Source organism: Danio rerio, chromosome 16, assembly GCF_052040795.2.
Source record: "Danio rerio strain M-AB ecotype USA chromosome 16, GRCz13ab, whole genome shotgun sequence".
Taxonomy (NCBI): Eukaryota; Metazoa; Chordata; class Actinopteri; order Cypriniformes; family Danionidae; genus Danio; species Danio rerio.
In genome coordinates, this window is record NC_141036.1 from 18244603 (window position 1) to 18271683 (window position 27081).

Here is a 27081-nt window from a genome sequence, read left to right on the forward strand (position 1 = left end):
AGCACCATGGTGTAAAATCTAGCAGGATTTTATTGAATTCATAAACTACACTGCTTCCTGATATTTGCAGATTTAATTCAGGCAAAATTTAGAATTTAACCATACACTGCTTAATCAAAAATTATATAAAATTTAACACTTTGCAAAATTGCATTTAAGACTTTTTAATCCTTTTTAAGGGCCTTAAATGTCTTCCCGCGGACACCCTGGTACTGTATATGACATTGACCTGTTGGTTAGAACATTTCTGCAGTGGTTTGCATGTCAAATTGTAAAAGTAGACTTTTCAAATAAACAATATCCTACGTAATAATAATAATCAACATCATTAGTATTATTAAAGTAGTTTTTTCATTTCTTAATAAATAATAAATATAAAATTTCATTTCTCAATAAATAGCCTCATTTTATATTTCTTTGTATGATTTATATACGAGATTAGAATACGTGTTAGCTTTTGTAAGTGGTTTTATGTTTTAGAATAGAATATGTTATATTCTAAATAATATTTGTAAAGGAAACACGGGCTCTATATGTGCCATATTTACATATATTTCAGTTAATATGGAAAGCGAGTGCATGTTTTTATTAAAACTAATACTGGATTTTATTTTAAATGTGTGTGCGTCTAAACCAATTTACACAAAGAAATGATGGGGTTTTTCTCTAAAGAAGTTGTTACCACCCAGTTTAGAGCATCATTATGGGCGTTTTACATTATAACTAACGTGGTATAAACGATGGATCTGCGACAGAGAAACAACAGGTTTTGGGAAACATTCATCACTACAGCATTCTTTTCCCGAACGATGCATCTTACTATGATAGTTCAGCCGCGAATTACGTCATTGTTTGGGAAATGAACCCATTTGTTTCTTCCGTGAAGAAAAAATATTATTTTGAAAAAAGCTGGAAACTAGTAACCACTGACTTTCATCGAATTTGTTTTTTCTACTATAGATGAAAATGGTTACATATTTTCAGCTTTCTTCAAAAAAAAAAAACATTGAATTAACCTTTTTGAATTAACTATACCTGTAAAATTGGTTTAAATAAAACAAAATGTATCAACTGCAAACTTCAAAAGAAATATTAAAAATAAAAATCTATACAAAAAATAAAAGAATACAGTCCAGTCCAAATACCTAAAGCTTTAGTCACCATGGATGATAAATCTACTTCCTGTAGTGGGCGGCCAGTTGTCCAGTCAAAAAGCCTCAGAATAGAATCCAAACGGCAGGATGCCCAAACTCCACTTCCCGCTGCACACAGAAAACGCACCTGCTGCTCATTTCGCTCAGATACTGAGAATGACTTCTAAAATGAACACAAAAAAAGGGAAAGAGTGAGGATTGAAGCACAAAATAAGAAATGAACAACACCATGTCCTTTTAAGACCAACCTGTATTTTTCGTTGTTTTGTACTGATCATATAAACTTTATTCCAGTATCCCACCCAAAGACAGCCTTCTTTTGCCAAGCAACAGCGAATGGGCTGCAAAGGAGGTGTGTCGAGTGATAGCACCTCATGAGACTGGAGATCCCACATGCCTATAAAATGACAGCTATGACCATAAGTATAATTCAAATCTTAATAGCAGCCAAAACTGCAAACACACACCTGAATTGTGGGAGAAGAATACAAGCGTCCCATCAGCTAAGCCAGCAACTACTTCGTCCTGAGAATATCTTTTATTCACATAGAAGGGATTCAATCAGAAAGCTCTGTAATTTAATTAGCGAAAAACAAAATACACAATCATTCTAAAGACACTGACGTCAGAGAATGAACTCCCTCGGAAAGGTTGACTGATTGCAAACAGTGGCGCCTGGAGCTGGAGGACGAATGGATCAGCACACTGCAGAAAGACAACATCAGATTAATGATGCATTTCAAACAAGATATATTGCCCTCCGAAGGGTGCTACAGTGTAAAAACAATCATGACCATACTGAAATGTCATTTAAAATTGAAGTGCTCAAAACTGACCACTTTAAAGGGCCGTTCAGAATAAAGGATTTTATCTAGCTAGCGCCTCCCCATATTAAACTGATTAAATGTGAATTAATACGAGTTTCTGGTACATGAACTGTGTTGATCTTATAAGTTGTCATCTGCAATTGAAACAACCGTAGCGTCCAAAATGATCTTGTTATCCACCATACTTTTTAAGGTCATTCTGTGTTTTAATGTATCTTAATATACATTTCAGGACAATGTTTAAGAGGAATAAACTCTGTTTGAGTTAGCAACACGATTTAAGAGGGAGGGGTGGGGCTTATTGATAGGCCAATTACAAAATGCTAGGGGGTTTAGGGTAATTTTCCATAATATATATAATTGTTATGTGGATAAACATATCATATCTCATCCCCAACTGGATGAAAATCATGACATCAGTGGCCTTACTAAGCACAAGCTCTAAGTATCAAGCTGGACAACTTGAAGTATTAATTAAGTTCCATAAAATGAACCAAAATTTGTTATTTAAACCAAAACCAACATACAGAAATGAAATAAAATGAATATGATTGAGATGCCCTTACCCTCCATCTTGTGTTCCGATCCACACAGTTCCCAGAGTATTTCCTAACGCAAGAGGGATGACATGATTCATATACAAAATTTCAATTATCTGAAAATATCTCATTTGATCAACAGAGTTTTGTTAATGTGCCATAAAAGGTTAAACATACAAGGCTGTGACAATTAAATATAAGAAATACAACATAAAATTAACAACTTAATTAAATGTTTTGATTGTTAGTAAAGAGTCAAAAAATCTAGATAAACATAATTGAAGCTATAAACAAAATGACAATGAGCATTCAAACGTTTGGGTTCAGTGAGTAATTATTTTGCCAATAAATACAATTATTTTAATTAGCAAAGACAACTAATCAATGGTGACAGCACAGATATTTACACTATATATTTTAATTTGCTTATTAAGTAAATGTCTTCCATTTGACCTGTCCATTAATCACCAATCCTGTTGGATAAATTGATAATAGTTTTCATTTAAAAAAAAAAAAAACAGAACAGCAACTGTTTATAACCAATAATAAGAAAAATGTTTCTTGAGCAACATTCTGTATATTATAATGATTTCTAAAAGATCACATGACACTGAAGACAAGGGTGAAAATTCAGCTTTGTTATAACAGGAATACCATTTTTAGAAGTAGTTTAAAAGAAAATTTGGTATAACATTTCATAATAGTACTGTTTTTCTGATTAAATAAATGAGACCTTGGTGAGTATACGACTCTCTTTCAAAAAATTAAATCTTACCAAGCCCAAACCTTTGAATGGTACTTTGAAAGCCTAAGCAAGTCTGAAAGAAGTAAAGATAATAACAAAAGTACTTAAACATCTTAAACCCATATTTCAGAACTCTCCAGGGCCTTCATTTATTAACAGCGTTTAAACACAGATGTTTTTTGTAAGGAGTAGGCAAGGACAGTTTCAAGTGTGGGATCTACAAAGTAGTCTTGTAGGAATTTGCTTAAATATAATCACATCTGTAAGCATACTTATATTAAAAATGTTGATGTAGAATGATAATACTACAAAATAGTAAGTGCTGTCACATATCTCCTGCATTCTTTAATTGCAAATACTCAAAAAGTTATTTCATATATACATTTTTATAAATGGTATGAAAAAAGCTAGGAAGACAGTAGAATGGCTAATCTATTTCTAGATGATTTCGCAAAACATGTGCTTCACAGACAACATGTTTTCAATGAGCACACATAAGTTTAATTAGAGAACAGAATGACCTTTTAACCCTGATTTCAATAAGGACTTATACATTCACACTATATAAAGATATGTGTTGTATGGTTTATAGTTTATAAACGCAAATGACCTCATGGAAACATCAAGAATAATTCTTAAAGCTGCAGCCCATAGCTTTGTCTCTGTCACCATCTACAGGTTTTAAACCTGAAATTGCAGTTATATGGAGAATGATCATCATTAAATGCCGTGTGCATCAGATCGGCACAGCTCCTTAATACAAATACAACATTCTGAGGAGTATGTTTGGCTCTAAGTTGCTGGACTAGTGAGGAGACTGTTCAACGGACTCTACATGTTGGAAGTCATGTAAATTTAGGCAGGCATGTTACTACATATCATGCTTTCACAGTGATTAAACTTAACGACCATTTATCACCTTACTCACGGCATATTCCCTTCTTCTATCCAATTGCAACTTCAGCTTTATGAACATGTGGGAATTAATGTATCAGCAATGATTGCTTACTGGTGTGTAACACTGTGCCCTAACAGCACTCGATGTGACAAGATTTCTCCAACAAAAAAAACAATCCACAAAGATTTAGAAATTTAGAAAAGTGCACTGCACTCCCAACAAAATTGACAGGTTTATAATAAAATTAATAAATATTAAACCTCACCAACATTACTAAAAGCACACACTGACTAAAAGATTTTGGAACTGTTGGTTCACAGTTCTACTTTTCATGTATAAAGATTAGCTATATATAGCTATATGTATGATTTCAGTCAGGATGAAAAACTATATTTATACACACACCGGCCACTTTATTAGGTACACCTGCTTGTTAACACATTTCCAATCACATGGCAGCAACTCAATGAATTTAGGCATGTAGACATGGTCAAGATGATCTGCTACAGTTCAAAAAGAGCATCAGAACGGGGAAGAAATGTGATTTAAGTGAATTTGAACATGGAATGGTTGTTAGTGGCAGACAGGCTGGTCTGAGTATTTCAGAAACTGCTGATCAACAGGCATATTTAAGCACAACCATCTCTAGGGTTTACAGAGAGTGGTCCGAAAAAAGAAACTATTCAGTGAGTGGCACTTCTGTGGGCGTATATGCTTTGTTGAAGCCAGAGGTCAGAGAAAAATGGCCAGACTGGTTCGAGCTGATAGAAAGACAACAGTAACTCAAATATCCACTCGTTACAACAGAGGTATGCAGAAGAGCATCTCTGAATGCACAACACGTCGAACCTTAAGGTGGATGAGCTACAGCAGCAGAAGACCACACAGGGTGCTACCCCTGTCAGCTAAGAACAGAAAACTGAGGCTACAATTCCCACAGTTTGAAAAAACTTCGCCTGATCTGATGAGTTTCGATTTCTGCTGCGACATTCAGATTGTAGGGTCCGAATTTTGGCATCAACAACATGGAAGCATGGATCCATTCTGCCTTGTATCAACACCTCAGGCTGGTGGTGGTGGTGTAATGGTGTGCGGGATATTTTCTTGGCAGACTATGAGCTTATTAGTACCAATTTAGCATCATGTCAATGCCACAACCTACCGGAGTATCATTGCTGACCATGTTTACACCTTTATGACCACAGTGTTCCCATTCTGTTTTGATGACTAGCAAGGGTAACTTTTTTACTAATTCCATTCAAGAAGTGAAACTGGTATATTGTATACATTCATTCCACACGTACTGATATATTTCAAGAGTTCATTTCTTTAATTGTTGATGATTTTGCTGACAACTAATGAAAACCCCAAAATGAGTATCTCAGAAAATAAGAACATTGTGAAAATGTTTAGTATTAAACACAGCTGTGATGCCACACTCTAATCAGCTAATTAATTCAAAACACCAGCAAAGACAGACTTAATTGCTCAGTCTACATCTGTAGGCTACACAATCAAGTTACGGTCACACTAGAGTTTGTGTTTGCGAAATATTGTCTGCAGTGCTGCGAAAAGGGGCGGGATTAAACAAGATTATTAGACATTAAAAAAGCCATGTTTTAAATTTCTGTCCAGAGAGTTTTGATCCTCGGTTGGTCTCACGCAGTCAATTGATGCAATTTTGCAGGTCAGAGTTCACCAAGCTTGAACTTTGCACCCCAGCAACCTGCGAAACTTAATGCATGACCCTGCGTTTCCGGTCTGATGCATTCGTGTGCATATGAATGGAAGTCTATGGGAGGAAAAGCCCAGTGTGACCGCAGCTTCATAGGGAAGATGGTTGTTCAAAACAGTTGAACAGTTGTTCAAAAGGTGACCATTAACATCTTGCACAAGAAGGCAAGACACAAAAGGTCTGGCTGTTCATAGACATTACTTGTGTCAAGCCACTCCTGAACAACAGTGTCAGAACCATCTTGTCTGGGCTAAAGACTGGACTGCTGCTGAGTGCTCCAAAGTTATGTTCTGTGATGAAAGTAAATGTTGCATTTCCTTTAGAAATCTGGGTCCCAGCGTCTGGAGAAAGAGAGGGGAGGCACACAATTCACATTGCTTGAGCTCCCGAGTAAAGTTTCCACAGTCAATGATGCAGAAGAGCTGAGGGCCACTATCAGAGCAAGCTGTGCTCTTATTACACCCGAGCAGTGCCATAGACTGATCACCTTTATGCCATGCTGCATTGCTAAATTAATTCAAGCAAAAGCAGCCCCAACTAAGTATTGAGTGCTGTACATGCTCATATTTTTCATGTTCATACTTTTCAGTTGGCCAAGATTTTTAAAAATTCTTTAGTTTTATGAAATAATAATTTTTTCTGAGATACGTTAAAGAGATAAAGTTAAAAGAGATAAACAAAATAAATATATATCAGCCTGTGTGGAAAGAAAGTATACATTGTACAAATTTAACTTTTTAAATTGAATTAGTAAAATAAATACAAATTTTGAAGATATTCTAATTATATGACCAGAACCTTATAGGACACAGTGCAAGTACCACAAGCTGATATTGATAAACACATTTTTTTCATACGTTTCATGTTTAGGACAAAATATATAAATTTCATTCTAAATTTTAATTATAGGACACAATATAAAATATTTCTATGTACTGTTAATAAATGAAGGCTCTGATTTGAATAGCAGTGTACGCTTCACTATAGCTGTAGTGCTCAGACTGACCAGTAGGGGGCACAGCACAGATGCATAATGCTGGGGACGTAGGTGGAAGACTGAACTGATCCAGTATAGTATTGGAGCGGGCCGGGTCAATCACTGTGACATCGCTGCTGGAGGCAGGTCCAGTGACAGCCCACACAGAACACTTAGGATGAAAGTGTATGAAGTTGAAATGATGCAACATGGTAATTTGATGAAGATGGTGGTTCAATGCATTTTGTACTATTAGATATTTTAAGTATCTGTTCATTTTTTACAAGAAATTTCCAGTTTTGTTTATCTTTGAAATATATAATTGAGTGGAAATTATTTTAATAAGAGTAATATGTAATGTTTTTCATGCTTGTTTTCTTGCTTTAAATTTAGTTTGAAGACCAGTTTTCAGCATTAACAAATATTAACTATAACTTTTGCCTGAAATAAACATCTAATGGGCTATATTGATTGAGACTTTTAATTTTCATCAGGCCTGCTCAAGTGCAGGGAGCACAGTCAAAATTAAATGTTTAAGATTCAGCCATTGTCTTGGTAATGTAAGTGTATATTTTTATGTAAGTGTAGGTTTTTAGTATTCATTTTTTCCTGATATTTATAAAGTTGAATAACAAGATGAATAAATAAGAAAATAGCGCTCTTCTACCGATCCAGCTATAACTGGCAGTATGCTTTCGTTGGACAAAGTGCTTATCTCTATAGTGATGTCAGCAGATCCAAGTACACTATTGTGGAAATGATCCATGCATGAAATATTACACGTTATGACAAGTTTTGCTTGCTACACAACTGAAAATGTGCTAGATATAACATTGTTTTCAACAGGTTTTTATGGTTGGAGTTGTAATATTATAAAATACTATAACGACTTCTCAATGGTGAATGACATGATCTAGTGTTATTAGGTTGTCTGTGGACATTTTTTCGGTTCATAAGATGCATTTTAAATCCTATCATGGTTTGATTAGCAGTTATATATATATATATATATATATATATATATATATATATATATATATATATATATATATATATATATATATATATATATATATATATATATATATATATATATATATATTTAGCAGTTATATAGCAGTTATATATTTATATATTATATATATTCACTAATGGTCAAGTTGATTTGTAGTACCCAGATAGTCCCATGTTATTAGTTTGAGTGGTTGTTATCTGGAATTATTAAATGGCTGTCTGGAATATTCAATTCTGATTGGTCAGTTGGGACATTCCAAGGTATGTTATCCCAAGATAACAACTGCTAAATAATGCAGCCTCATCTTGGAACTTCAAATCACCTTGACCATAAGTCGATACATTCCAATCTATATACTTGCATTCATTCATGTTTGTTATGCTGCATTTAATAACTGTTAATGCCATCTTGTGAATTAAAATATGTAGGTCAGTCTATGCTTTATTCAGCCAGTTTCATTTGTGTCAGCTTTGCATTATTAATCTTATGACCAAATAATGCACAAGTTAGTGTATACTCCTTAAGCTGTTTTAGTTTCTGTCAGTTTTTTGTAAGCTGAAAACATAAAAAACTATTATAGCTCAGAACAATTTTTTGCGCCTAATTATTGTTTTGTGGCAAGTAGTCATGTAATTAGCAGTATAAAGTACATCCAGGATCATATTTTCTTCTGCTTAAAGACTTTCAGTCTTATACTACAGCCCCCCTCTTAACATCAGGCTGCCAATAAGCATGTCAGGCTTTATTCTGCAATAACAACTTACGGGATGTACCTTATCCCTAACATAGCATACAGTGAGATGTCAAAAATTAGTACTAAAACAATGCTTTATTAATATTCTGCAAATAAGCAAGTAGTGAGAATTGGTACCGCAAAAGTGTTTTTGTTTTTTAAATAAAAACCTCATCACAGAGGTTAATTGGTCTGAAAGTTAAGGATTGTGATGGTTTTTTAAACATACCATCTGCTCTCCTGATATCTCTGGAGGAACTGCAACAGCACATGTGAGCTGTAAAAGATTAAACATTTACAAATCAAGTAAAATCCTATAAATCCCTGAAACTTGAAGTGTATCACTTCCTCTTTGTGGTTCAAGTAAATACTTCAAGAATAAAAAAAAAATACATTGCAGATAATGACAATTATACATAAAGCTCCTTAAAATTAAAACCTGAATTAACTTACACTAGAGCAGGTAAAAAAAGCTAAATTTTATTTAAACTTATTTTTTAACCAGTAACTTAATTAGGGCTAGAATAACAATTATAAAATTCATAATAGGAAAAAAAAAGTTGCCCTGTCAATTGTAAAAGTACAAGAATGAGTGAGATTGAAACTGAATAAAATATATATTTAATTATAAATATATTTTATAAAATGTCTATTTATAAACAAATAAATTACAGCTACAAATTCTGTGAATGTTGTATAATAATAATAATAATAATAACAATAATATATATATATATATATATATATATATATATATATATATATATATATATATATATACATACATACATATATATATATATATATATATATATATATATATATATATATATATATATATATATATATATATATATTAAATAACATGAAAAGATAAAAGATATTAAAAATAACAAAAATAAAAATTTTATCTTTAAATTTAATTGATCATTTTAACAAACCCCACCTTGGCTGTAGCATCTCTCTGGTCCAGCAGTCTTAGTTGGATGAGAATGGGCACGTCTTTGGGCTCAGGAAGTGGCTCAAAATTCTGCTTTACACAAATAATTTAACAATGATTCATAAACAATTTATGAATCTGTCAATCCTCTAAGAAACTTTAGATAAGCAGTATGACAGAGAGTTCATACATCATAGAAATTTGCACACATTGTTTATCTAGTAATTAGACTAAGACAATGAGGGCAGGTTACAGAGAAACTTTAGCACACCTGTTGATATACAGGGGTTGGAAAATGAAACTGAAACACTGGCCAATTTAAGCTGCGGTCACATTAGAGTTTAAGCTTGTAAAATTCTGTCTTACGGCGCTGCGAAAAGGGGTGGGATTTAACGAGATGATTAGACATTTAAAAAGCGAGGTCCATATTTAAAATTTCTGTACAGAGAGGTCATGTTTTGATCCTCGGTTAGCTTGCTTTTTTAATGTCTAATAATCTTGTTTAATCCCACCCCTTTTCGCAGCGCCGCACAACAGAATATCGCATGCTCGAACTCTAGTGTGACCACAGCTTTAGTGTTGGAGAATTCATGGCTAAATTTGACTAGCCTCGTGTACAATCTTCCATGATTGCACATTCCACCAATAAGAGCAGAGTGAGAAGGTTTAATTAGACTAATAGCAGTTTAAACATTGTATCCTGAAGGCGGTGCCAAGTATTAAGCTGATAATACACCAATACACACAGCAAGACTAGTGACAGAGTGGTTTGATTAACATAAAAGTGAACATGAAAGTTAAACAGATCTAAATGTTTTGAGCCACCTTTGAGGTTGTTTTAGAGGCGAGTCAGTAGACATTTTTTTCACCAGCATCACAAGGTGACCTGACCATTATTCTGCAAGAAGAATGTCTCAAAAATCCCTCTGACCTCCGTGCAGGATTTGTATCTGTCATTCCCAAGATGAATTGATGCTGTATTGGCCACAAAAGGAGGCCCTACACCATACATTTAATGTGGTCTAAAACCAGGCATTTCAGTTTCATTGTCCAACCTCTGTATATACTACCTGTAACAATAAGGTGCTTACCTTTATGTTGGTAATAGCAAGAGGCATGCTCCAGCCATGAAGCTGTTTTTTACCCAGTGTACCCCACACATGAGAACGAATTTCCCTGTACAACTCTCTTTTTCTTAATCTGGGTGATGAAGAATTCCTGACCAAGTAAAAAATAATAATATTAAGTAATCAATCATGTGAAAGAACTGGATCAACGCATAAACACAAGTAAAAAAGGTTGTATTAAATCCCACCAATACAAAACATGTACAAGTTTGAGGCCAGTAAAGTTTTTTTTTAAGATAATGCAGATTTATCTATACATCAAGCATGGATTTAATTGCACTATAATCAACAAATCCAGAAAAAAATATTTTAAAAAGTCAAAAATACTAAACATTTTGATAATTGAAAAACTATTTCTTGCGCAACATCAGCATATTGTAATTAATTTTGAATACTGGAATAATGATGCTAAAAAATTCTTTTAGCTATGATATGTTTTTGAGCTTAGCATAAGACTTTTAAAAAACTAAAAATCTTAGCGAGGTTTGATTATATTACATATTTTTCTTAACCAGGTATTTTACTTACACTCAAAACTACATTGTGAGGCAAAATTTTAATCACATGATGCAACCAACATGCAGAAAGAAAAGCACAAAAACAAGAAATTGTGTATTAGAAAGGATGTTTTTCAAAATTACATTCAAATTATAAACATTACTAATTTATGCATTGCTAAGTTGTGTATTTCTTCAGAATGGTTTTTCCACACCATTTGAAACCAAAATTTAAAACAAAATTACATTTCTAAAAACCTATCACAAATATTTAAATAGTTTTACTTTTTGTGAAGACAACATCAATGATTTAACGAAAATAAATTTAAAAAAGTACAAAAAAAACAATTTAGAAGCATAAAATAATGAAATGGGTAACTAGCATTTAGATGATCCGTTGATGAGGACTCACTCTGTTTGTGGTGGTTTTGTTGAGAGATGCTTTGGAGACCCTGCAGGAGCTTGTGCAGGGGCTGGTGTGGAAGACATGGTTACTGCTAAAGCTGTGGCTGGACCTAACTGACCCTTCGTCAAACCTAAAAAACGATTAAACCTAAGTGGAAAAAAGAGGTTTTGCACAGGAGTTAGTTGTTTGTTCATTCTAATGCCATATCTAAGGCAATTTTAATGCCAAAAACAAATTACAATGACACAAAAGTTATATAACGGAACAAAACAAAACAAATTAAATAAGATTGTGATGGTAGACTCAATTTAACTTAGACTCCAATTTTAATATAAGTTGTATTTGAATAGGGCGACAATAGGTATGAAGTTTGCATGTTCTCCCCATGTTTGCGTGAGTTTCCTCCGGGTGCAACGATATTCCCCACAGTCCAAAGACATGCAGTGTAGGTGAATTGGATGATATAAATTTGCCGTAATGTATAAGTCAAAACTATAGGATACAAAGAGTTAGATAAACTTATTAATATGTCTAAACCAGCTTTATGTATGTTAGACCCAATTTCAAGAAAATTATTGAAAGAGTTGCTACCTCAAGCAGGAGAACCTCTTCTTAAAGTTATAAACAATTCTTTATCTTTAGGTCTATTTCAAATCTTCCATTTATGTCTAAAATACTAGAAAAAGTTGTGTCTGCCCAATTATGCTCATTTCTACAGATGAACAATGTTTTTAAGTCTTTTAGACAGGTTTTAGGCCTCATCACAGTACAGAAACCGCATTAGTGAAAATAACCAACAATTTACTTTTAGCTGCTGACAGAGGCTGCATCTCGTTTTACTTGACCTCAGTGCTGCATTCGACACTAGTGATCATGACATCCTCAGATCGCTTAAATTTTACAGGTGTCCAGGAACAGGCTTTACAATGGTTTAAGTCCTACTTAACAGACCATTGCCAGTTTGTAAATATAAATGGACAGCTTTCACTTGTCAGGCCAGCACTTGGAGTGCTCCATGGAGTGTGGAGGCAAATGTATGTGTTTATGCACAGTGATTGTATTGTTCATACTTAACCTTACATTTTTTAATATAACATGACAAGTACATTTGCATATATATTGAGTATATTTCTGGAGAAGGGACTGTACTTTTTAGCCCCTCACTTTTATTTCAAGCACCAGTTACACTTACATATACAGTATATGTTATATTGTGCAAATAAAATATAATAATATTGCAGTCAAATGTGTTTAACATGCAAGAACCATTGATGTTTTTTTCACATTGGAAAATTTTAAGCAATTGGAAAAAAAAAAAGTAAGACACCACTTAAACTGGGTTTCTCTGAACTTGTGATTTATTGTTACGTGTTTATTAAAATGTAATTTTGATTTTATTCTGTAATCTACTCATGACTTCTTTCCAATAATATAAAATAAATAAATAAATAAATAAAAATATTTTAATTTAGATCCTTGATTTTTTATCATGATAACAGACCTCAAGCTAAATTGGTTCTTCAAACAAGTTTGTGAATCAGATTAAAATATCTGGATGAGATTACCGTGTGCCCTTGTGTTTATTGTGAAGGGCAGATCTATCAATCCTTGAAATCATGACCAGCAATGCAACGATTTGCTGGCAGCAAGACAGGATTTGCTATATGCAACAGAATTAAAACGTTTTTTAATCCTGTGGCATAAGGCAAGAAGGTTGCTGGTTTGAACCCTGGCTGGATCAGTTGGCATTTCTGTGTGAAGTTTGCATGGTCTCCCAGTGTTCGCGTGGGTTTCCTCCGTGTGCTCCAGTGACCTTCTTGCTGTGATGTGACAGTGCTAACCACTGAGCCCACATGCCGCCGACTCTAGTACAATTGATATAATTATTTCTTCATACATAAATCACTAATGGAGAAAATTTGCCATGTCTATTATCATACATTCTCAACAAGCAGGGGCAATACCTTCATTTTAGGTATTTTAATGGTATATGTTATTTCCCAAAGTCTACAAATTAGTCCATAAAGAGTACAAAAAATTACCTGTTAATAATGCCTGGGCCCTTTACTATGAACAATCTCAGGATTAAAGGATTATTTTCGAGTTTACCAAACCACAACCATGGTGTTGGCACCATGCCGCCAACCATAAACTTAAATTCAAAATAGTTAATGAAAGAGGGCAGCTACAAGAAAACAGTTTGAATAATACTAGCCAAGCAAAAAAATTGTCTTGTTTTAGGAAATAATATGCCAAAATTTGAATAATAATAATAACAATAATTTGAATAATAATAATAATTTGAATAATTTTGCTGAGAGTAAAAACACGATTATTTTGCTTATCCCAATGGCAGCTAAATTAGCTTCTTTTAAGTAAAAACTCACTTAGTTTTGTAATATTGTATGAATTTTATGACAAGCATTTTTTTTCCAATGACCTTTAATGTGGATCAAGGGAAACTGAAGGAAAGTCTCTCTTGCATCACAACTGTGTCACTTTGCTAACAGCTAGTTGGTAGAATCTTGATTTGTGATTTCTAATCCAGAACATAACCTGCCTTAATTAGCCATGCAGCAGGAAATACTATGGTGACAAAGAGTGATTGAAGCCATTTGGTCCAAACCCAACCCAGGATCGGTGTAAACAAAACTGAAAGTCTGAAATTCATAGTATAGATGTCAATAATGAAATCTAGTAATCTGAACAATCCACATAGGAAAAATGGACAAAATGTTTCAAAAATATATTTTTAAAAGATGCCCTGTGAAGAAAATCTGGGTTTACCTTGACATAGTTGAATAATAAGAGATCAGAATATGGAAATGGCCTCGCTCTCATGTAAATTGCAAGAGTGTAAATCCCCAGTGGACAAAAGGCCAATCAGAACACAAAGCAGACTGTAACTCATAGGTCATGTCCTCATCATTTGCATGTACTTTAGGTTATTCATCTGGACCTAATAAGCAGCCATGTCACCAGAAGAACACAGACTAAAGCTGCGGTCACACTAGAGTTTGAGTTTGCAAAATTATGTTGTACGGCTCTGCAAAAAGGGGCGCGATTAAACAAGATGATTAGACATTTTAAAAAGCGAGTGATTTAACAGGTCAGAGTTCACCAAGCTTGATTTTTGCACCTCAGCAACCTGCGAAACTTGACGAATGACCCTGCGTTTCCGGTCTGACGCATTTGCGTGTGTATGAATGGAAGTCTATGGGAGGAAAAGCCCAGTATGATCGCAGCTTTATATGTCGCTCTATATGTAATTGGAAGCCTGAGGCATTTTATAAGCCACAACAGTTCCTAGTGGGACAAATATCAATATTTCTTTTTATTTAAATTAACTTACTATGTATGTGGGACCCTTACGGGTCACATGAACAAATACGTTAACATTACTCTGATGGGTTCATATTAAATAACTCACTCTCTCCATTTAACAAATAAAATAAATCTTCACCTATTAAGTTAAAAAGATTTAACTAGGCATCAACTTCCTTAGCATGTTCAGCACACTGTATATTATGCTATGTATAAGTGTGTCTGTCTGTCTCTCTGTCAGTGTTGCACTGGAACTCAATAACATTCACAATTAATGCAAATATGGTCAATTATGGACCTCCTGATTGTAGGGTTTTTTTACCAAGTAATAAATGAGCATATAAAACCATTTCTGGAGATTTTTTGGATTTATCTAGGCCAAATACCTACTATCTAGATATCAGAGAATAATGTGAATTATTTGGGGCGAAGCAGTGTCGCAGTAGGTAGTGCTGTCGCCTCACAGCAAGAAGGTCGCTGGGTTGCTGGTTCGAACCTCGGCTCAGTTGGTGTTACTGTGTGGAGTTTGCATGTTCTCCCTGCGTTTGCGTGGGTTTCCTCCGGGTGCTCCGGTTTACCCCACAGTCCAAAGACATGCGGTACAGGTGAATTGGGGAGGCTGAATTGGACGTAGTGTATGTGTGTGTGTGGATGTTTCCCAGAGATGGGTTGTGGCTGGAAGGGCATCCACTGCGTAAAAACGTGCTGGATAAGTTGGAGGTTTATTCCGCTGTGGTGACCCTGGATTAATAAAGGGACTAAGCCGACAAGAAAATGAATGAAAGAATGAATTTAACTTTTTGAACCAAAGCAGTATATGGCACCTTTAAAGAATTTTATCTCTATCTCTCTCCTTTGATCTAGTACTTTTATCTTTTTAAAATTTAAGTAATTTAAAGTTGTACTTTTTCTCAAGTATACTTTTTGATTCAATCATTATCCTCACCTGCTCCAGACACTACCCTTCCCTTCCACAGGGGGATGCTCTTCTTTTGTAACTCTAGAGGACAACAAAATAAACAAATTATTAAATACAATTCATTTGACATGTTTTGAGTACAAATACAGTTTGTATTGATTTTATTATTACACTGCTGAGGATGAATCTTACACTCAGCATATAATTCTCACTGACAAATCAACAATTTACTTAAATAATTAACAGGAGGTACAGTAGTTAAACAAACTTTAGTGTTTGGGAGCGCCGCACAACTTCCTGCAATTCAAACAGTCTCTCTTTATATTGGTTTTTCTCCATAACGACTCGAGCCATTTCGGAACGAGAGAATCGGCGGAGGGAGGTCGGTGTAGACGCCTGGAAAGAACAACAAAAAATGAGCAAAAAAGGACTGTTGTAACATTGTTGTAAGGTAGTAGAAGTAGAGTTTCCATTACAGTAATATTTCTGAAAATGTGAACATTACTAAAAACATGCCATGCTGCTAAAATCTTTTAACTTACATCGGGGTTCTCTGATTGAAACATCTCCAGTTCTTTTTGTAACCTGTTGTGAAAAAGTTTTTTTTTTAAGTTTGGAACCAGTACATTTTAATTAGTCACTTTCCTTTGGCTTATTCCAAGCTTTATCAGGCATCAGCACATCAAAATGAACCTCCAACAACTCTGGATTATGCTTTACTGCTGGATGCCCTTTCTGCTGCAACCCACATTTCTCTACGAGCACTATTCAACAAGAAAATTTAAATTGCCACACTTGAACTAAGAGCCATAAGATTGGCTAGAAGGCAAGTTCCCATTGGCCACCTCAGCAAAACCGTTTAAGAAAGGCATGACCAATTCACACCCTCTTCTTCACTTTTCATCTCTTCAGTTCTTCTTCACAGGCGTGGATTGGATAATCGGTAGGACCGGGAGAATTCCCTCTGGGCCGGTCAGTTTTTTGGCCACAAGGGCCAGTGTCCCTAACTGCCTGCATTCACAATTATTATTTATTTTTTTAATTAATGATTTTTTTTACCAAAGGCTCACTCTCTATTCATTACTTTACCTTAGCTCTACCTTTTATGTATTTTCTCGCAGCCCCATGAGCAGCCTGCAGGTTAATGATGATGTAATTGCCATTCAACTCCCCAGACAGAGTTGTTAAAAAGCACAAATGTGGCACTGAAAAGGTCATTATTAAAAAAAATCTCTAGAAACTGACGCAGCCAAATGTAATCAGCTAAGTAAATTTTTCGTTATTTACTATAATAATGAGTCGTAAAAGCTCTATAAGTGCTGGCGTAGTCATTCTTTTTTCCAAGATCATTTTCAAGCTTGAATTTTAAAAGTAGAGGAAGTTATAGTAGGTAGGTTAATTAAACTCACTGCAAAACATAAAGAAAAAAATTATCTTCATAAATGTATACGCTCCTGTGATTGTAAGATAAAGGGTTTATACTGTATGTATATATATATATATATATATATATATATATATATATATATATATATATATATATATATATATATATATATATATATATAATTTTCTTTTCTTTTTTTTTTTTTTAGAAAAATTAACAAATACATGAGAAGGACGTGACTCAGGATATTTTCTTAGCTGGTTATGCGCAACTTATAATTTAGACTGAAATTACATTAAACCACATATGGCTTCAAGAAATAAGCTAACAAGTAATATAAAATTTTTGATTTAGCAGATATATGGCACAAGAAACAGACAATATTCTAACATTCTAATAATTTCTATTCTTTCAAGCACAATCATCTATAGGGCTTATAGAGAATGGCCCGAAAAAGAGAAAGTATCCAGTGAGTGGCAGTTCTGTGGGTGCAAATGTCTTGTTGATACCTGAAGAAGTGTAGAATGGCCAGACTGGTTCGAGCTGAGGCAAGGCAACAGTAACTCAAATAACCACATACAACTGAGGTAAGCAGAAGAGAATCTCTGAATGCACGACATGACAAACCTTAAGGTAGATGGGCTACAGCAGCAGAAGATCACACCCTGTGCCGCTATGAGTTATGAATTATGTAGCTCAAAAATATAGGAAAACAATGTGTACCACCTTTTAATTCCTAGTGTCTTTCTAAAATTAATATCGTTTTTTTTTTTTGTATTTTATATTGTTGTTTTGTTTATATTTGCACTGACACTTCATTTTTTGAATGAAATTCGTTCTGTTATCTGTTTATAAATAAAACATGCAGAATTTTAGCCAAGTTGTTCTGTAAGCTCATAATTACAAATGAAATGTGAATGAAAACAAAAAGGCTTTTAAATGTCTACAATTTCTTATTGCTTACCATCAATTAAATTAAGTTTCTGGTGTGAAGCCGATCCACACCAAGAATAAAACACAAAAAATTGTAATCCCTGTTTTAGAACAAAACAACTGATATAGAGGTGTGAAAGCAAACCAAGTGTCTGGGAAACTGCTGAAAAAGTGTGAATAAACAATGAGTGTTACATTAAAATCAGAAATACCTTTTGCTTTCCTCTTCCATTTCCTTAATTTTCCCTTCAAATCGGGTGATTGTTTCACGGCAAGAAACAAGTTCCAAATTCAGGGCTGATCTCTCATTGGTCAGCTCCTCAACACGGGATATAAGGGCCTTGCGAGCAGTATCCACCATTTCACTAACATGGAGACAAATGCAAAGGCATAGAGACATTAAAAAAACATGTGATAGAGGACAGAGACAAATGGGTTGTTCATGTGTCCAGCACAAATTTGACCATAAACATTGATGCATAAAAAACAACTGCACTTGATCTTACTGGCTGCATTTTAGTTCCTCATACTGAGAAAGAATCTGCTCAAACTGGTCTGAGCTATCTGCGAATAAAACAAAGCCACAAAGATTTAACCACACACATGCACAAGTTCTCAGTTACTACACACACCAAGCTGATGTGTGAAGGTCTACTTAATAATGAGAATTATCCAAATTATGTTAGGCATAATGTAAAGTTTTTGCCATAAAGACCAACTAACCATACATTATAATAATTATTTCCAGGGTATCCAAAATAAAGATAACTCAAGTCAAGATCAATTGACTTGAGTTAAAATAAACTACACATTTGAAAATTGGGGCAACAGTCAAATACACAGGTTAGTTTAACAAAATATTTATGTTACAATGATATATTTAACTAGATCTGTTACAGCAGAGAGCACAGTAATAGCTGTTTTAGTATCCAAAAAAGGGTTAATATACAATAAACTCCTATTCGTTACCACAAGCTAATGCATTAACTAACACTGAACGCAAATTTGTTACAGTACTTATTAATCATTAATAATCAACTATTCATTCTTCATTCCAAGAAGAAATTATTAAGATGTACTTCGTTTCAGTACATACAGTTAAAAACAATTATCAGCCCTTCTGTTAAAATTGTATTTTTTTAAATACTGCCAAAATGATACTAAACTGTTAATATTAAAAAGATTTCACAGTATTTCCAACTATATAGAATATATATTTTTAGTATGGCTGGATTAAAAAAAGAAATATAGAACAAAATCACTGTTGTCCAGTTGTTAACCATAATTAACCTAGTTAAGCCTTTAAATTGCACTTTAAACTCAATAATAGTATTTTTACTATTTATTTTGTAAAATATTACAAACTTTCATCACGGCAAAGACAAAAATCAATGAATTATTAGAAACAAGATGTTAAAATATGTTAATCTCTCTCTTAAACACCTATTGGAGGACTAATAATTCTGCCTTTAACTGTATTAAGTTAACTTATGTAGTTATATAAATTTTGCGAATAGAATCTTAATGTTACCAAACAAAGATAATTTCTTGGATGCTACAGCCTTAAGTAACACAGCTTGATTTGAATTTTTTTTTGTTTGGGGTATAATTAGGTTTTCATATCTATTATTTCATTGCACACAGTACAGATTGAACACATGATCATACTTGTACCTCTTACGCTGGCCCCCTTGTCAACATTTTCCACATAGTCCCTGCTGAGTTCTGACAACTCAGAAAACACCGAGTCTGTATTCCTTAACTGAAACTCCAAACAATCAGAGTCATTTTCCATGGTTTCCACTTTAGTTTTTTCCCCAACTTTTAGCTTCTGATCTCCATCTTCCTCATTTTTATCTTCCGGGTCTTGTTTAATCTCATCAAACAAACTGGAGTTTATTTCAGAAGTCATCGTCTTCAAGCAAACAGGGGTACTGGACAGTAAAGACAAATGAGCAGATCGTATGAGAATGTTGGGTTATATGGTAAATGCAATGAAATAAATTATATATTTATTTAGTTTATTTCATGCCATAGAGAGTCAAAAATATGCAAGTACAATACATATATATATATATATATATATATATATATATATATATATATATATATATAATAAATTTTATATTATAAATTCCTAAAGCACCTTTACAGTATGAAAAACAGCTAGACTGACAAATTGACAAAAATATTACCTAAGCTTTTTTTAATGTTGATTAAAAAGGTTTCATGTTTACAAAGAGTACTTTTGTACATTTGTTTGATTTATTAAAGTTAATTTAAAAAAAGTAATATGATGCAATAACATTGCATTGTAATATAGCCATTTCCCAATCTCCCAAAATTATATATTTTCAAATGTAATTTATTCATTTGAAAACATTGTAGAAGGCTGACCTTGTGTTCAAAAATCAATATAATCAATGCTGAACCTGTTTCTTAATATTCTTTAGAAAATTTGGATATTTTATTCAGAACTGTTAATATAAAGTGTAAACAATGTATGTAAAAAAAAAAAAAAAAAAAAATTTAAAAGTATACAATACAATACTGTTTCTCTGTTTACTGTACCTTGTTTCAACACATTTCTTCAAATGGGCCAACTCAGGGGTGGAGCTTATGATTTCACTGATAAAAGACTCATTATTATGATTAACCTCAGCATCAGTCACTTTGTTGTCATTGGTAATAGTAGTAGATGTGGAGTCATTGACACTGCCAGCTTCAGGACAATGCTGCAGAAAGATAGGGATGAGACTTTTATTTTGTGATCTTTTTATATATTTTTAAACAGAAATGTTTGAAAAGGGTGTATTCCAACTCAATTCACCTCTTCAGAGCTGGAGGTTTCAGTTTGACCTTGGTTAGAAACTGCTTCTGAGTATTTGCTGTGCACATGATTCCTGCAAACAAACTGAATTTCTAAAACATAGCATAACTTAGTTTTTTTCTTCTCCCAATTAAAGCATGGATTAAACTAATTGTTTTATGAGTAACGTTAAGTGAGAATTATGTACCACAATGTGAGATTCCATTATTCCTTAAACAGTTAGTCAAAGTCAAAGTCAGCTTTATTGTCAATTCAGCCACATGTACAAGACATACAGAGAATCGAAATTGCGTTACTCTCAGACCCTAGTTCACCACAAATAAAAATTCACTTACTATTTGCTCTACCTCAAGTGGTTATAAACCTTGAGTTTCTTTCTTCTGTTAAACATCAAACAAGATTTTCTGAAAAAAGCTGAAAACCTGTAATCTTTGGCATCCATTATAAAAACAAAAACTGTACAAATTAGTGGGTACAGGGTACAGTGTGTGTATTTTGACACTTTCTTCACAGTATCTTCTTTTCTGATCAACAGAATTAGGAAACTTATTTGAAACCACTTGAGGGTAAATAAACGGAGTAAAGACAAAAAAAAAAAAGTTGTTACTTATCATATCACATAAAGGTGCAGTATGTAAAATTGACATCCAGTGGTTGATCTAGGTATTGCACTTTTTCACCTGACCCCTCCTCAGACAACTCCAGGCAAATGCAGATTGACAGATTGAGGCCACCAACAAAAGTATGTGTGCCTGACTATCTAATCTACATCATAACTACATGTGATGATGCAATAAAAGGAATCTCTTCTTTGTTAAAAGAAGTTTATATAATAACTATCACCTGAATGTCTATTTTAGAAATGGTTTCTAGGCTTATTTCTCATGGCTGAACAACAGCATAAAAAAACAATGATCACCTCAGGTGATGATTATGTGCTTTATTCAGTTTTAAATGCTAGCAATGCGAGTTTGAAAACCATTTTACATGACAAGAATTTCCAAAATGAAAGCAGCAGCAGACAGTGTAAACCAGGGCTATTTAATTAGTTTGTCATGGGGGCCAGTTCATGAAAAGCATCCCAAATGAGGGGCCGGAGAGATATGACTTGCAATCTGATTGACGACACAACAGCATATAAAAGCCCATAGTATTTTTGCTCCCCAAGACATTCATTTATTCATTTTCTTTCCGGCTTAGTCCCTTTATTAATCTGGAGTCACCACAGTGGAATGAACCGCAATCTTATCCAGCATATGTTTTACGCAGCGGATGCCCTTCCAGCTGCAACCCAGCACTGAAAAACTCCTTAAGATTTTTTACACATTAAAATGTTAATACACATTGTATTTTAAAAACAACATAATATCAGTGCATTGTACAATAGGCTTTTTTCACACACACATTCAAATATTTTATTTCAAAGCACAACAAAAGCAGTGCTTAAGTCTTCTACATTCAGAAACATTCATACTGCATAACAATTGTGGATACAACAATTATAAATTTTAGTTGTACGATTATATAGTCTGAAGAATAATCATGGTTTCATGGTTATTACGTCTAATGTAAACTTAAGATTTAAATTAGGTATGTAAATAAACTGTTATTATAATCTGCGTTCATACATGCATAATCATTTTAATAATTTGTTGAACATATCTTTTGCTTAGATTGCACTGAAAGCCACGCACAACTCTGATGTTTTCTACTTGATGCATCTGGAAGGTGCGAATACATCGCTCCACTTGCGCACACATATTGGTATATTCTTACACTACAAATAACAAACTTGACGTAAAAAACAAAAGACCTAATATGTGAATTGCTATATTTAATTCAGTGTGCATGTGTATTAGCATTGGCATATAAGCTCACAACTTCTAAACATAACTGGCATAACTTTGTTTAGTTGCAGCAGTTTCATTTAGTGCAACAGAAACGCAGCTCTGAGAAGCCTTTACGATTAAGTATGCAAATGTTTTCGGCTGCTTAATGTCAGATGAGTCTCGCTCTGCGCAGCCTTCATCTGCAGCTCATGCTGTTTTGAATAGACACACGTCACTTCATAACTATAGCGGACATTTTTTGACTGAACTAAATTTATTTTTAATGTCTTGCTCACACTATTTGGAAAGACGCCAATTGAATAATTATTCGGGTAAAAGTTCGGCCCTTGCGTTTGGCCTTAGCCCTTGTGCAAACCAACAAATATCTATCAATAAGCATAAACTTTTAATAATTTTGGGGAGGTTTATATGTATTAATTAGATTCTAAAACATTTTATTGGAGTGCAGTGCACTCTATTTAGCTTTTTAAATTCTGGCTCTGATATTTAAATATTTCTGCTGTGTCATGGCGTTTGTTGTTAGGACATGGTGTTACAATGTAACTTGCTCAGCTAATGTTTATATCAATAATATTTATATTATTTGTGAATTAAAAACCACCTCATGTGGATTTTTAGAATGAACCTGTGCCTCATTTTAAAGGCTGCTGCTGTCTTTCGGCATTTTTGGCCAAGCCTACACACTGATTCAGGCTTCAAGACTAAAATGAAACACACTGTTTTTCACCAAGGCAACCAAAGGTTACTGAAATATAATTGGGTAAACTGGAAAAGGGTAGATTACGAATACCACAAAAAAAAAAAAAAAAAAAACCTGCAGGGAATGCACATTATCAAAAGAGAATGATTGACTTTAGCATTGTTTTCAGATAGACAAGTATGTTCACTTAGCTTTCTTAAATATCTGCACACCTATTAAGTTATTAATATGCTTCAGAATAGTCATAAACTTGCATACAGCACCTTTAAAGTGAAAACAAAATGAGTAATGTGTATAGTGGTTTTAGTGGTTTACAAAGACAGAAATTAGTATAATGACATGAGTGCAACCTATTTGTACTCTATTAGGTTACTTACGATGGTGTCCTTTACTAACTATTTTATTTTAAATCATACTTAACAGGTTATTTACATCTAAAATTTGCTACAAGTTAAGAGTTAAGTAAGGCCATATAAAAAGTATTTTACTGTGTAAAACACATTACACCTGTGGAGAGCCCTTGTAAACCAACAATACCAATATATGTACATTATGTTACCTGAAAGCAGAGGCTTCACTCTCCCACTCCTTTTTCTTCTCAAGCAGATCTCGATGTGTCAGTACTAACTAGATTTTATAAGAGAGAATTGAAAAAAAAAATTATAAATACACAAAATCTAAAACTAAAACAAATGCACAGATTTTAGTAGTCATGGACCTTGTTGTGTGTGTGTTTGAGTGAGTTTAGTTCTCGGCTCAGATTTGATTTCTGTTCTTCCAAAGCCATCACTAAAGAAAACAAATTAAATGCCATGGTCAAACAAATGTCCTCAATTACGTTTAAAATATATGTTTATATACATCATGACAATTAGTACAACAGTCAGGGAAAAACTTTGAGGTAGGGCTAAAGTTTTTTTTTTTTGGAGAGACTCACACTGATCGGCTTGTTCTCTGGCTTTTTTCTCCAGTTCTCTTTCTCTCTTTTCTCTCTCATTTTCTCTTGAACGCATTGCTCTCCTTTCTTGCTCAAACTGGTCGTCCAGCTCCAGATAGCGCTGATAACATGTATATAAAAATTTTCATAATCAACATATATATATATAAATAAACAAACAAAAAAAGTTTCATTTTAATCACACAGGTTCTCTCACCTCCTGGCTTTGTCTCCTCAGTGTTTTTTCACTCTGATACCTATCCAGCAGTTCTTCCCTTTCCCCTTTCTCTTTCTCCGATGTTTCCTCTCTTTCTCTCAGCTGAGCCCTGCAGCTCGCCAGCCCTTCCAGAACCCAGACAAGGATGGGCAGCAAAGACTCCACCACATCAGCTCCATGAGTCTCCACCACTGACTAAAATGAAAAAACAGGTTGAATTTTATTTGTTTCCTTAGTGAATGGATTGGTGTTGTTCTTCAACAAACTGAATATTCTTATTTTATCTTATTTTATAATCTTATTTATCACAGAAAGCGCATCATGTCTTTTGATTGTAAAAGAAAAAAATATATATATGGTTGACGTCCCATATAAAAACTTATATAGCAAAACATCAACTTGTGTGCTGTAGTGAGGGGATTATAAAAAAAATACAATAATCTTGATTAGTTGTGCATGTAAGAGTTTGCTCTCTGATTAGTTACCTGTAACTCCGAATACAGCTTCCCCGCCTCCTCGCTCACAATATCTGGATCCAGCTCCAGCTCTCCACTTCCACAAAAACTTTCACCACAATCCATTTTTCAAAGATGTTCACACTCTGGTTGGCTTACAATATTTATTATCCCTGTGATCTGAATCTACACCCCAGTTTTGCAGTTGTTCTGACTACTTAACCCAAACCACTTCCTTTTTTCACAACCTTAAAATGGTTTTAATGTATACCAAAAGTGTGAAAATAGCAATACTGTGTTAGTGACAGTGTCTAATAAGCATCTCTTCCTGTTCTTGTAAACAGCTACCTCAAAAACAAAGCCATGTGAATTAGCTGAAATCTATTTCCAGTTGATTCCCACTCTTTCATGCTTCCAGATTTTTGTCTCACGTTCATTCTGAAAAAATAAACTGACAAATCAAAGTTAGTCAGCACTGTTAATGTCTGGAGTTGTTCTGATGTCCATTCTGAGGAAAAAAAATAAAAGAGTAGTTGAGTTTTAACATGCATCTAAACCACTTTAAACAACTTATTATACATGCATCTTATTACGCCATACTGATCGCAAGACTATAAAGTATTTAATAATTTTTATTCAACATGTCACAGGATAGGACATTTATTTAAACAAAACAGTTAAACTACTTGCACAATCTAAAATATTTTAGCAATACATTTACTCCTTGATTAACACAAACACACACACACATCCACACACAGAGAGAATTCTGTCAATAATAAAAAATATCATGTTTTTGTATTTTGTAGCAAGAACTGTCATGATATTCACAAAAACACTCTTTTGAAACCCATAAACACAAACACAGAAAAACACAAAAAAGCTCTGAGACCCAAATGAGAGTATAAATGTACAGAATTTAAATAGAAAACACAAGAATAAACAATTATATTAGTCAGAATGTCAAAAAAACTGAGTGACGTCGGCAAACACCTTGAACGTCTACTGACACTGGCTTTTAACGGCAAACCTTAAACCACAAGACGAATATAACTACTTTAACAGCTCACCTTTACATTTTACTTTGGCTTGGAAATCCCATCTATGTGTCTATTTTGATTAAATACAAGTCCTTCGCTTTGAAAACGATATCAATTACTTTAAACCATAGACGCTTTAAACCAGGTTAAAAAAGGAGGCGTGGTAAGAGCTATAGTAGCGGAGTGACATAAATTTGGACCTATCGAAAAGAAAAATGCTCAGTAACAACCAATCATTGTAGAAAAGAGGCGGGCAATAGGCGGTGTTTCTCTGACGAGAAACGAAAACTTTCCTGAAACTTGAACATTGACACGTGATTACCCAGGCTCATCATATGACTTCGGGGCAAAAATACACCTAGCTTAATACTTTGAGTTTGCATTGTTCTGTGTCACCTAAAATTTTTAGGAAAACAAAGGTCGATCGTGTTTGTTCCATACCTAATTCATTACCTTTAGCTTACGTGCATGTTTATTGCATAAATACTGCAACAGTCTACGGTGCATCTGCTACTATCAGATGTCACCACATGCTTGACAGGGTAAAGGAAACCGAAAGAGAGCTGCTCCTGGCACAAAATCAAGATAAGAATGAAATACACATTCAATTCGATCCCCACAGTAGGCCAACATTGCTACTTACCATAGACCCTATACTCAAAATAACTCTCAACAATGTCTCAATTTTGAAATTAGTTTTGGAATTAATATTAAACCGACGTAAAAATAAATAAATAAAATCGATTATCTTAAAAATACAATATTTTTTATATTTTCTCTGTTTTTAACAAATTTTATATAAATTTATTTAAATAGTAAAAAGTATGGTTACCACGCGTCCTTTTATATTTAAAAAAGTTAAAAGTACACTGGTCAAAACCTTATGCCACGTCTGGT

At 33.8% G+C, this 27081-nt stretch overlaps 1 protein-coding gene across 8 annotated transcripts in view; it reads right to left on the bottom strand.

Annotated features, from left to right (window-relative positions):
- The window catches only part of si:dkey-17m8.1, a 29121-nt gene extending 2772 nt beyond the window's left edge, over window positions 1-26349 (bottom strand). Inside the window, exons 1-24 of one of the 8 annotated variants that reach the window (XM_087286843.1) lie at window positions 26215-26349; window positions 25175-25595; window positions 24690-24884; window positions 24473-24593; window positions 24254-24324; window positions 24095-24162; window positions 20986-21058; window positions 20727-20890; window positions 19830-20089; window positions 18662-18719; window positions 18368-18520; window positions 16378-16420; window positions 16104-16231; window positions 15863-15916; window positions 11599-11739; window positions 10654-10780; window positions 9569-9652; window positions 8852-8899; window positions 6905-7046; window positions 2548-2590; window positions 1779-1859; window positions 1622-1689; window positions 1403-1551; window positions 1146-1317 (exon numbers count right to left, since the gene is read on the bottom strand). In XM_087286843.1, the coding sequence (XP_087142969.1) occupies window positions 1146-1317; window positions 1403-1551; window positions 1622-1689; window positions 1779-1859; window positions 2548-2590; window positions 6905-7046; window positions 8852-8899; window positions 9569-9652; window positions 10654-10780; window positions 11599-11739; window positions 15863-15916; window positions 16104-16231; window positions 16378-16420; window positions 18368-18520; window positions 18662-18719; window positions 19830-20089; window positions 20727-20890; window positions 20986-21058; window positions 24095-24162; window positions 24254-24324; window positions 24473-24593; window positions 24690-24884; window positions 25175-25270 (2539 nt within the window). In that variant the 5' untranslated portion in view covers window positions 25271-25595; window positions 26215-26349. Of the gene's footprint in view, window positions 1-1145; window positions 1318-1402; window positions 1552-1621; window positions 1690-1778; window positions 1860-2547; window positions 2591-6904; window positions 7047-8851; window positions 8900-9568; window positions 9656-10653; window positions 10781-11598; window positions 11740-15862; window positions 15917-16103; window positions 16232-16376; window positions 16421-18367; window positions 18521-18661; window positions 18720-19829; window positions 20090-20726; window positions 20891-20985; window positions 21059-24094; window positions 24163-24253; window positions 24325-24472; window positions 24594-24689; window positions 24885-25174; window positions 25653-26214 lie in introns of all 8 variants that reach the window. The other 7 variants (XM_087286841.1, XM_087286842.1, XM_087286840.1 and 4 more) reach the window with 7 other exon arrangements.
- Window positions 26350-27081: the final 732 nt, after the last annotated feature.